General features: G+C 43.9%; 1 protein-coding gene across 5 annotated transcripts in view; it reads left to right on the forward strand.

Annotated features, from left to right (window-relative positions):
* The window catches only part of LOC124151388 (P protein-like), a 71,234-nt gene that overhangs the window by 24,943 nt on the left and 33,070 nt on the right, over nt 1-13,221 (forward strand). For all 5 annotated transcript variants that reach the window (XM_048384692.1, XM_048384693.1, XM_048384690.1 and 2 more), the window contains 9 exons: nt 2,618-2,754; nt 3,661-3,737; nt 4,358-4,511; nt 6,552-6,623; nt 6,992-7,114; nt 7,485-7,609; nt 8,274-8,406; nt 10,321-10,456; nt 10,868-11,012. In XM_048384692.1, coding sequence (XP_048240649.1) covers nt 2,618-2,754; nt 3,661-3,737; nt 4,358-4,511; nt 6,552-6,623; nt 6,992-7,114; nt 7,485-7,609; nt 8,274-8,406; nt 10,321-10,456; nt 10,868-11,012 — 1,102 coding nt within the window. The remainder of the gene's footprint in view (nt 1-2,617; nt 2,755-3,660; nt 3,738-4,357; nt 4,512-6,551; nt 6,624-6,991; nt 7,115-7,484; nt 7,610-8,273; nt 8,407-10,320; nt 10,457-10,867; nt 11,013-13,221) is intronic.

Consider the following 13,221-nt stretch of genomic DNA (forward strand, 5'->3'; position numbering starts at 1 on the left):
TCCTTACATGGCATCTTGCTATACCATCATCCTTACATGACATCTTGCTATACCAGCATCCTTACATGACATCTTGCTATACCAGCATCCTTAAATGACATCTTGCTATACCAGCATCCTTACATGACATCTTGATATACCAGCATCCTTACATGACATCTTGCTATACCAGCATCCTTACATGACATCTTGCTATACCAGTATCCTTACATGGCATCTTGCTATACCAGCATCCTTACATGACATCTTGCTATACCAGCATCCTTACATGACATCTTGCTATACCTGCATCCTTACATGGCATCTTGCTATACCAGCATCCTTACATGGCATCTTGCTATACCAGCATCCTTACATGACATCTTGCTATACCAGGATCCTTACATCGCATCTTGCTATACCAGCATCCTAACATGACACCTTGCTATACCAGCAGGCCCTACATGGCATCTTGCCATAACAGCCTCCTTACATCGCATCTTGCTATACCAGCATCCTTACATGACATCTTGCTATACCAGCATCCTTAAATGACATCTTGCTATACCAGCCTCCTTACATGGCATATTGCTATACCAGCATCCCCAATCGCATCTTGCTATACCAGCATCCCCAATCGCATCTTGCTATACCAGCATCCTAACATGACATCTTGCTAAAACCAGCATCCTTACATGACATCTTGCTATACCAGCATCCTTACATGACATCTTGCTATACCAGCATCCATACATGACATCTTCCTATACCAGCATCCTTACATGGTATCTTGCTATACCAGCATCCTTACATGACATCTTGCTATACCAGCATCCTTACATGACATTTTGCTATACCAGCATCCTTACATGACATCTTGCTATACCAGCATCCTTTAATGACATCTTGCTATACCAGCATCCTTTAATGACATCTTGCTATACCAGCATCCTTAAATGACATCTTGCTATACCAGCATTCCCTCATTTCCTCACTCATTCCCTCACGCCGTCACTCTTTCTCTCTCATTCCCTCACACTTTCATTCCCTCACGCCGTCACTCTTTCTCTCACTTTCATTCCCTCACACTTTCATTCCCTCACACCGTCACTCTTTCTCTCACTCATTCCCTCACTCTCATTCCCTCACGCCGTCACTCTTTCTCTCACTCATTCCCTCACGCCGTCACGCTTTCTCTCACTCATTCCCTCACACTTTCATTCCCTCACACCGTCACTCTTTCTCTCACTTTCATTCCATCACGCCGTCACTCTTTCTATCACTCATTCCCTCACACTTTCATTCCCTCACACAGTCACTCTTTCTCTCACTTTCATTCCCTCACGCCGTCACTCTTTCTCTCACTTTTATTCCCTCACGCCGTCACTCTTTCTCTCACTTTCATTCCCTCACACTTTCATTCCCTCACACCGTCACTCTTTCTCTCACTCATTCCCTTTCACTTTCATTCCCTCACGCCGTCACTCTTTCTCTCACTTTCATTCCCTCATACTTTCATTCCCTCACACCGTCACTCTTTCTCTCACTCATTCCCTCACGCCGTCACTCTTTCTCTCACTCATTCCCTCACACTTTCATTACCTCACGCCGTCACTCTTTCTCTCATTCCCTCACACTTTCATTCCCTCGCGCCGTCACTCTTTCTCTCACTCATTTCCTCACACTTTCATTCCCTCACGCCGTCACTCTTTCTCTCACTCATTCCCTCACACTTTCATTCCCTCACGCCGTCACTCTTTCTCTCATTCCCTCACACTTTCATTCCCTCGCGCCGTCACTCTTTCTTTCACTTTCATTCCCTCACACCGTCACTCTTTCTCTCACTTTCATTCCCTCACACTTTCATTCCCTCACACCGTCACTCTTTCTCTCACTCATTCCCTCACACTTTCATTCCCTCACGCCGTCACTCTTTCTCTCACTTTCATTCCCTCACACTTTCATTCCCTCACACCGTCACTCTTTCTCTCACTCATTCCCTCACGCCGTCACTCTTTCTCTCACTCATTCCCTCACACTTTCATTCCCTCACGCCGTCACTCTTTCTCTCATTCCCTCACACTTTCATTCCCTCGCGCCGTCACTCTTTCTCTCACTCATTTCCTCACACTTTCATTCCCTCACGCCGTCACTCTTTCTCCCACTTTCATTCCATCACACTTTCATTCTCTCACGCCGTCACTCTTTCTCTCACTCATTCCCTCACACTTTCATTCCCTCACGCCGTCACTCTTTCTCCCACTCATTCCCTCACACTTTCATTCCCTCACGCCGTCACTCTTTCTCTCACTCATTCCCTCACACTTTCATTCCCCCACGCCGTCAGTCTTTCTCTCTCATTCCCTCACACTTTCATTCCCTCACGCCGTCACTCTTTCTCTCACTTTCATTCCCTCACACCGTCACTCTTTCTCTCACTCATTCCCTCACTCTCATTCCCTCACGCCGTCACTCTTTCTCTCACTCATTCCCTCACACTTTCATTCCCTCACGCCGTCAGTCTTTCTCTCTCATTCCCTCACACTTTCATTCCCTCACGCCGTCACTCTTTCTCTCACTTTCATTCCCTCACGCCGTCACTCTTTCTCTCAGTCATCCTCCTGTCACTCTCCTTCAGGTCTGAAGTTGGAGCATGCGAGTGCCACGTACCCCGTCGTGAGGATGTCGCTACAAGGACCCTTCGTGGAGGAGGAGGACGTTGAGATTGGGATGGAGGGGACGGAGCCGATGCAAATCCGACTAGCCAATCAAACAGTCAGTCCTAACAGCTTCAACACTGTGTTTAATGTCGCATACAACACAACTTTGGATAGGGATTATATATACTCTTCAAAAAAAAGAAACTTGACATAGATGTAAAACCACTTTTTGCCAAATATCTAAAATAATTACATTAAATGAGAACAAAATAAGTCAAACAGAAAGATGATGTGTCTATAATTCGCGAAAACACATGCAAAGCACATAAACGTAGCGTTTGGGGATCAATTTTACAGCTTCATTCAAACGCAACCGCCTGTAAAAAACGTGCAGCACAGGATCCTGCATTTAGGCATCCAACACTTCCGGCGCTTCTTGATGCACTTCAGCATGAATGGCAGCACATCCAACAGCGTGTTATTGACAACTTGTTTGCATCTATGGGTCGTCGGTGTCAAGCGGTGATTGATGCACGTGGTGGGCACAACCGATACTGACATTTGCTGTACCCCTGTGACATTAACTGTATCGTGTACGTGTGTACTCTAGGTGACACGATTAATGTTTTGAACATTGTGTACATTGATCTTCAAACAGTGTTTCAATTATGGTTTCTGTGTCCTATTTTGAAACAATCGCATTATATTACATTATAATGAAAGTCAGTGTCAAGTTTCTTTTTTTTGAAGAGTATATTTCAATACACGCTTGACATATTTTAGAATATTTTTTGTGTATGGGAAAGATAAATATATACCCTTCAAGAGCAAAGTAGTATATTTTTATCAATACTTTTGTCAATACAGTAACATTTGATCACCAAAACATCCTCCATACGACGGCAGCACTTTAACTCTGATAAAGAAGATGTAGTAGTCGTGATTGAAGTATCAGCTGTCGTTGTTGGGGTAGTGGCTGTGCTGATGATGCGGGATACTGATGAATTTATTTCCTCCCTAGTGGACGTTGCACGTGAACACCACCAAGCTCCTGGAGGAAGTACCTGTAACGATGGAGCACACTTTCACATGCACAAGGTAAACCACGCACACACATTTACTATTTTAAAAAACAACTAATAATGACATGAACGAGTTGTCAATGTGCACGTAACAGCCAATGCAACGTCGCAATCACTCAAACGTTATCTATGGAATATTGTAAGGGACAAAGGTCGCGATCGCGGGAATGGGAGATCGCGAGAATGTCCCTTACAGTATTTCATAGTTATCCCATTCTTACAGCTTTATATAAGCGACCAAAGCAGCGCCAGCACCCTTCCTCTCCCAGGAGTCGCTGTGGTGTAACAATATCTCTGTAGCCAGTAAATAATAGACCCGTGAAGATCCGGGGTGGAATAGGTCTTCAGCAACCCATGCTTGCCGTAAAGGGTGACTATGCTTGTCGTAAGAGGCGACTAACGGGATCGGGTGGTCAGGCTCGCTGACTTGGTTGATGCATGTCACCGTATCCCAATTGCTTGGATCGATGCTCATGATGTCAATCACTGGATTGTCTGGTCCAGACTCGATTAACTACAGACCGCCGTCATATAGCTGGAATACTGCTGAGTGCGCCGTTAAACAACAAACAAACAAAGTAAATAACGGTCAGGCACCAGCTCGGAGTCACGTGTTGTCGACGTCCTGTCTTCCAGTTTCGAGAGTCCTTGCTCCGTGGACGTCAACAGCAGCTCGGAATCCACCATCTCTTTCTTCTACTCCTACCACCCCCTCGCCACCGACCACGAGAATAGCGTCGTCTACGCCCTGATCGTCCTCCTCCTCGTCTACGTCCTTATCATTTTAGAGGTGAGCGTGCTTGCACGGACAGGGTTAGGGACGCTCGTTCAGGGCTATTCCCCGTGGATGGCCGGCCATGTGATCTATGGCATGAGTTTTAGCGTGTCAGGTTGGTGGATGTGGAAAGCCGGAAGTGATGCAGGGCTAAGACTTAACCAAGTTTGTGAATCCTACGAACACGGGTATGATGCTGACAAAAACTAGACAAAACTATAATCAGGGCGAACCAAGATTCGAACCTACGATCATCTTTGTTTATGGCACGTCAAAGGGACACAACTCTGCCCAGCGAATTGCGTGCCTTACACAACTGAGCCACACTTGCTCCCATGTAAATACTATGTTAGTTACTACTGAGTAGAACTATATGAATACCATGTTAGTTACTACTGAGTAGAACTATATGAATACCATGTTAGTTACTACTGAGTAGAACTATATGAATACCATGTTAGTTACTACTGAGTAGAACTATATGAATACCATGTTAGTTACTACTGAGTAGAACTATATGAATACCATGTTAGTTACTACTGAGTAGAACTATATGAATACCATGTTTGTTACTACTGAGTAGAACTATATGAATACTATGTTAGTTACTACTGAGTAGAACTATATGAATACCATGTTAGTTACTACTGAGTAGAACTATATGAATACCATGTTAGTTACTACTGAGTAGAACTATATGAATACCATGTTAGTTACTACTGAGTAGAACTATATGAATACCATGTTAGTTACTACTGAGTAGAACTATATGAATACCATGTTAGTTACTACTGAGTAGAACTATATGAATACCATGTTAGTTACTACTGAGTAGAACTATATGAATACCATGTTTGTTACTACTGAGTAGAACTATATGAATACCATGTTAGTTACTACTGAGTAGAACTATATGAATACCATGTTAGTTACTACTGAGTAGAACTATATGAATACCATGTTAGTTACTACTGAGTAGAACTATATGAATACCATGTTAGTTACTACTGAGTAGAACTATATGAATACCATGTTAGTTACTACTGAGTAGAACTATATGAATACCATGTTTGTTACTACTGAGTAGAACTATATGAATACTATGTTAGTTGGAACTGAATTAAACTATATGAATACTATGTTAGTACTGAATTAAACTATGTGAATAGTTAATAATTGATTGAGTGATATATAGTCCAGAAATAAACTAGTTAAATGCTATGGAAATGAGAAATGTTGCAACCTGCCGAATAAAGGAATTAATGCTATGTAAAAAGCCGGGCAAAAGAAAGTATATACTTGAAACTTGGATTTTACCACACAATTATAAACGTTATGAAAACGATACTAGGCTTAAAACAGTCGCGGGGAGACTGCGAACTTAAGGTCCAAAACACAACTGTGACACCCGTATCAAATACATCACCAACGAGCAACCATTTCTTGTTTGTTTCATTTTAGCCTCCATAAAAAAGGTGTATACTTTCTTTGCCCGGTAGTTTAGTACTGTGTAAATAGTACGTGAATTATTACTGTGTAAATACTACGTGAATTGGTACTGTGTAAATACTACGTAGTACTGTGTAAATACTACGTGAAATAGTACTGTGTAAATACTACGTGAATTGGTACTGTGTAAATACTACGTGAATTGGTACTGTGTAAATACTACGTGAATTCGTACTGTGTAAATACTACGTGAATTAGTACTGTGTAAATACTACGTGAATTAGTGCTGTGTAAATACTACGTGAATTGGTTCTGTGTAAATACTACGTGAATTAGTTTTCTATAGACTCATAGGCCCATGACTGTCAACCATGACTGTCCCCTACCAGGAGATAATGTTGGTGTTATAAAAGGGAGGTTAATTTCGTCCGTCCCTGTATTTTAGTACTGTGTAAATACTACGTGAATTAGTACTGTGTAAATACTACGTGAATTAGTTTTCTATAGACTAATAGGCCCATGACTGTTAACCACGACTGTCCCCTACCAGGAGATAATGTTGGTGTTATATAAGGGAGGTTAATTTCGTCCGTCCCTGTATTTCAGCTGGTCCACAGAACTCTGGCTGCCCTGCTGGGGTCCCTGGCGGCCGTGGCTGTCCTGGCGGCGCTCAATGAAGTACGAGTTGATCGAATAATATGTCCAGATAAAGTGATATATTGTTAAATTGAACTATATACATCTAGCTTGAATGACACATTTCTTGATCAAATGATACATTTCTGGACAGAAGGACATATTTCTAGACTGAAAATTCTCTGGATTGAGTGGTATGTTTATATATCTTTACCACCTAAAAAACAAGTTTTCCTGATACCTCATGAAGACAAACAGACAAGTTTTCAACAAAGCTCAGAAGTCGTGTGAAAATGTTCCAATCCGGATGTAAATTACTATAGGAACTATAGCTACTGCAGCTACTATGACCACCTGTGTTATGTGGACAATGACCAGTAGGTGTGATAATGAGGGGTGTATTTATTCAGCGCCCCACGATGGAGACGATTGTGAGCTGGATCGACATGGAGACTCTCTCCCTCCTGTTCGGCATGATGATCCTCGTCGCCATCTTCTCCGACACCGGGTTCTTCGACTACTCGGCGCTCAAGGTGAGTGAGTGAGTTGTTTGGGGTGGGCGAGTGAGATAGTGAGTGAGTTATACATATGTATGTGTATGTGTGTGAGAGAGAGAGAGGGAGAGGGAGAGAGAGAGGGAGAGGGAGAGGGGGAGGGGGAGGGGGAGGGGGAGTCAACGGCACACGTTCATGGTAGGACACAAAAACAATATATATTGTACCAGTCAGAGCCGAGTCGCCCCTTCAAATACAGTGTGAAGACGTTGACATATAGCTGGAAGCGGCGTTAAATCTTAAGTAAATCATGAGTATTACAAAACACTTTCCCATTCTCTATCGCACATCCAACCACATCACATGGTCTGAATGGCCTTCACAGTACTGTATTGCGTCCATGTCACAGGCCTACGAGTTGGCCAAGGGGAAGATCTGGCCGCTCATCACTCTGCTGTGCATCTTCAGTGGGGTCGTCTCCGCCTTCCTCGACAACGTCACCACTATCCTGCTTCTTGCACCCGTCACCATCAGGTAATATTGTTACACCTGTCATCACCAGGTAATATTGTCACACATGTCATCTCCAGGTCATATTGTCACACATGTCATCATCAGGTAATATTGTCACACCTGTCATCATCAGGTAACATTGTCACACCTGTCATCATCAGGTAACATTGTCACACCTGTCATCATCAGGTAATATTGTCACACCTGTCATCATCAGGTAATATTGTCACACCTGTCATCATAAGGTCATATTGTCACACCTGTCATCATCAGGTAATATTGTCACACCTGTCATCATAAGGTCATATTGTCACACCTGTCATCACCAGGTAATATTGTCACACCTGTCATCATAAGGTCATATTGTCACACCTGTCATCATCAGGTAATATTGTCACACCTGTCATCATAAGGTTATATTGTCACACCTGTCATCATCAGGTAATAATGTCACACCTGTCATCATAAGGTAATATTCTTGCAAGCTGACATGGGAACTGAAATGATATCACTCTGTGAAGCCATTAACAATGGATGACGTCATATCATATTTTTCTCAGCAATGACGTCATATCAATCGATCAGTCGGATCACTGAATTGCAAAATGTAGAAAGATAGACGAGGTATTAAACCCCCTTTTTTCACACACATGTGTTATACGTCTGTGTATCCTCTGTGTTTCAGGCTGTGCGAGGTTCTCAACCTTGACCCGAAGCAGATTCTCATGGCGGAGGTATTGTTCTCGAACATCGGCGGGACGGCGACGGCGATAGGCGATCCCCCTAACGTCATCATCGTGGGCGCTACAGCGAGCCAGGTAACTGGAACCTGCATATATCGCCTAGAATGACCCGGGCACTACAACGAGCCTGACACCAGTGTGTTACAGACATGTGTGTCAGACAGTGTGTTACAGACATGTGTGTCAGACAGTGTGTTACAGACATGTGTGTCAGACAGTGTGTTACAGACATGTGTGTCAGACAGTGTGTTACAGACATGTGTGTCAGACAGTGTGTTACAGACATGTGTGTCAGACTGTGTTACAGACATGTGTGTCAGACAGTGTGTTACAGACATGTGTGTCAGACAGTGTGTTACAGACATGTGTGTCACTGTGTTACAGACATGTGTGTCAGACTGTGTGTTACAGACATGTGTGTCAGACAGTGTGTTACAGACATGTGTGTCAGACAGTGTGTTACAGACATGTGTGTCAGACAGTGTGTTACAGACATGTGTGTCAGACAGTGTGTTACAGACATGTGTGTCAGACAGTGTGTTACAGACATGTGTGTCAGACAGTGTGTTACAGTCATGTGTGTCAGACAGTGTGTTACAGACATGTGTGTCAGACAGTGTGTTACAGACATGTGTGTCAGACAGTGTGTTACAGACATGTGTGTCAGACAGTGTGTAACAGACACTCTCGTTTCCCCCTCATCTTCGTGTGAAGTATTGTACGGACGCTTGTTTCCCCTTTTCTCCGTGTGAAGTATTGTACGGACGCTGTTTTCCCCTCATCTTCGTGTGAAGTATTGTACGGACGCTGGTTTCCCCCTATCTCCGTGTGAAGTATTGTACGGACGCTGGTTTCCCCCTATCTCCGTGTGAAGTATTGTACGGACGCTGGTTTCCCCTTATCTCCGTGTGAAGTATTGTACGGACGCTGGTTTCCCCTTATCTCCGTGTGAAGTATTGTACGGACGCTGGTTTCCCCTTATCTCCGTGTGAAGTATTGTACGGACGCTGGTTTCCCCTTATCTCCGTGTGAAGTATTGTACGGACGCTGGTTTCCCCTTATCTCCGTGTGAAGTATTGTACGGACGCTGGTTTCCCCTTATCTCCGTGTGAAGTATTGTACGGACGCTGGTTTCCCCTCATCTCCGTGTGTAGTATTGTACGGACGCTGGTTTCCCCTTATCTCCGTGTGTAGTATTGTACGGACGCTGGTTTCCCCTTATCACCGTATGTAGTATTGTACGGACGCTGGTTTCCCCTCATCTCCGTGTGTTTCAGGGTATCACGTTCTCAGTGTTCACGGTCCACGCCGCTCTCGGCATCGTTTTCGTCTCCGTGTGAAGTATTGTACGGACGCTGGTTTCCCCTTATCTCCATGTGAAGTATTGTACGGACGCTGGTTTCCCCTTATCTCCATGTGAAGTATTGTACGGACCCTGGTTTCCCCTTATCTCCATGTGTTTCAGGGTATCACGTTCTCAGTGTTCACGGTCCACGCCGCTCTCGGCATCGTTTTCGTCTCCGTGTGAAGTATTGTACGGACGCTGGTTTCCCCTTATCTCCATGTGAAGTATTGTACGGACGCTGGTTTCCCCTTATCTCCATGTGAAGTATTGTACGGACCCTGGTTTCCCCTTATCTCCATGTGTTTCAGGGTATCACGTTCTCAGTGTTCACGGTCCACGCCGCTCTCGGCATCGTTTTCGTCTCCGTGTGAAGTATTGTACGGACGCTGGTTTCCCCTTATCTCCATGTGAAGTATTGTACGGACGCTGGTTTCCCCTTATCTCCATGTGAAGTATTGTACGGACCCTGGTTTCCCCTTATCTCCATGTGTTTCAGGGTATCACGTTCTCAGTGTTCACGGTCCACGCCGCTCTCGGCATCGTTTTCGTCTCCGTGTGAAGTATTGTACGGACGCTGGTTTCCCCTTATCTCCATGTGAAGTATTGTACGGACGCTGGTTTCCCCTTATCTCCATGTGTTTCAGGGTATCACGTTCTCAGTGTTCACGGTCCACGCCGCACTCGGCATCGTTTTCGTCTCCGTTGGCGGCTACGGCCTTCTCCGCGTCTACTACCGCAACATCGAGAACCTCAAAAACCAGGAACCGCCAGAAGTCATAGGTATCACTTGTCATGACAAACTGCTATGTAATATAATGTGTTAAATTGTTACACTTGTATTATGCTTTCTAAACAATCTTTGTTACATGTTGTCTTTAACTGTTACAATTTTAACAATCATTATTGTATATTATGTTTAACTGTTACAGTTATAACAATCTTTACTGTATATTATGTTTAATTGTTACAGTTATAACAGTCTTTGTTCTGTATCGTGTTTAAATGTTACAATTATAATAATCTTTAAGGGTAATTAACGAATTTCACAATGATCTAAGTCGCCATTATTAAAATCCCTGGGTTTTCAGCACCTAACTCGTGCTTATATGTTTCAGCAAGTAGTAGATATTCACTTGTTTAAAGAGTTCATTATTTAACTCTCTTAGTTAAAAGTTTGTTTAATTTGTGTAGAACTGCGGCGTGAGATCGAGCTATGGCGGAAGACGGCGTTCCGGGTGGGGATGCTGACGAGGGAGGAGAGTATAGTGAAGGCTCTCATACAGCAGAAGACGGCCGAGCTAGAGACCACGCTCAACAGAACTCTCCATAAACGGAGGTGGGACTCAGACACCACCTGTTACTGACGTAGACAACTCACATTACCAGACATAACCATCACTGTCATTGACGTAGACAACTCACATTACCAGACATAACCATCACTGTCACTGACATACACAACTCACATTACCAGACATAACCATCACTGACACTGACATACACAACTCACATTACCAGACATAACTATCACTGTCACTGACGTAGACAACTCACATTACCAGACATAACCATCACTGTCACTGACATACACAACTCACATTACCAGACATAACCATCACTGACACTGACGTAGTCAACTCACATTACCAGACACAACCATCACTGACACTGACGTAGACAACTCACATTACTAGACATAACCATCACTGACACTGACGTAGACAACTCACAATACTAGACATAACCATCACTGACACTGACGTACACAGCTCACATTATCAGACATAACCATCACTGACACTGACGTACACAGCTCACATTATCAGACATAACCATCACTGACACTGACGTCCACAACTCACATTACCAGACACAACCATCACTGACACTGACGCACACAACTCACATTACCAGACATAACCATCACTGACACTGACGCACACAACTCACATTACCAGACACAACCATCACTGTCACTGACGTCCACAACTCACATTACCAGACACAACCATCACTGACACTGACGCACACAACTCACATTACCAGACATAACCATCACTGACACTGACGTACACAACTCACATTACCAGACATAACCATCACTGACACTGACGTACACAACTCACATTACCAGACACAACCATCACTGACACTGACGTACACAACTCACATTACCAGACATAACCATCACTGACACTGACGTACACAGCTCACATTACCAGACACAACCATCACTGACACTGACGTACACAGCTCACATTATCAGACATAACCATCACTGACACTGACGTACACAACTCACATTACCAGACACAACCATCACTGACACTGACGCACACAACTCACATTACCAGACATAACCATCACTGACACTGACGTACACAACTCACATTACCAGACATAACCATCACTGACACTGACGCACACAACTCACATTACCAGACATAACCATCACTGACACTGACGCACACAACTCACATTACCAGACATAACCATCACTGACACTGACGTACACAACTCACATTACCAGACACAACCATCACTGACACTGACGCACACAACTCACATTACCAGACATAACCATCACTGTCACTGACGTACACAACTCACATTACCAGACATAACCATCACTGACACTGACGCACACAGCTCACATTACCAGACATAACCATCACTGACACTGACGTAGACAACTCACATTACCAGACATAACCATCACTGACACTGACGTACACAGCTCACATTACCAGACATAACCATCACTGACACTGACGCACACAGCTCACATTACCAGACATAACCATCACTGACACTGACGTACACAACTCACATTACCAGACATAACCATCACTGTCATTGACGTAGACAACTCACATTACCAGACACAACCATCACTGACACTGACGTACACAGCTCACATTACCAGACATAACCATCACTGACACTGACGTACACAACTCACATTACCAGACATAACCATCACTGACACTGACGTACACAGCTCACATTACCAGACATAACCATCACTGACACTGACGTACACAGCTCACATAACCAGACATAACCATCACTGACACTGACGTACACAACTCACATTACCAGACATAACCATCACTGTCATTGACGTAGACAACTCACATTACCAGACACATCCATCACTGACACTGACGTACACAGCTCACATTACCAGACATAACCATCACTGACACTGACGTAGACAACTCACATTACCAGACATAACCATCACTGACACTGACGTAGACAACTCACATTACCAGACACAACCATCACTGACACTGACGTACACAGCTCACATTACCAGACATAACCATCACTGACACTGACGTAGACAACTCACATTACCAGACATAACCATCACTGACACTGACGTAGACAACTCACATTACCAGACATAACCATCACTGACACTGACGTACACAACTCACATTACCAGACACAACCATCACTGACACTGACGTCCACAACTCACATTACCAGACATAACCATCACTGACACTGACGTCCACAACTCACATTACCAGACA

Source organism: Haliotis rufescens, unplaced genomic scaffold, assembly GCF_023055435.1.
Source record: "Haliotis rufescens isolate VD_foot unplaced genomic scaffold, xgHalRufe1.0.p SCAF_50, whole genome shotgun sequence".
NCBI classification, from domain to species: Eukaryota; Metazoa; Mollusca; class Gastropoda; order Lepetellida; family Haliotidae; genus Haliotis; species Haliotis rufescens.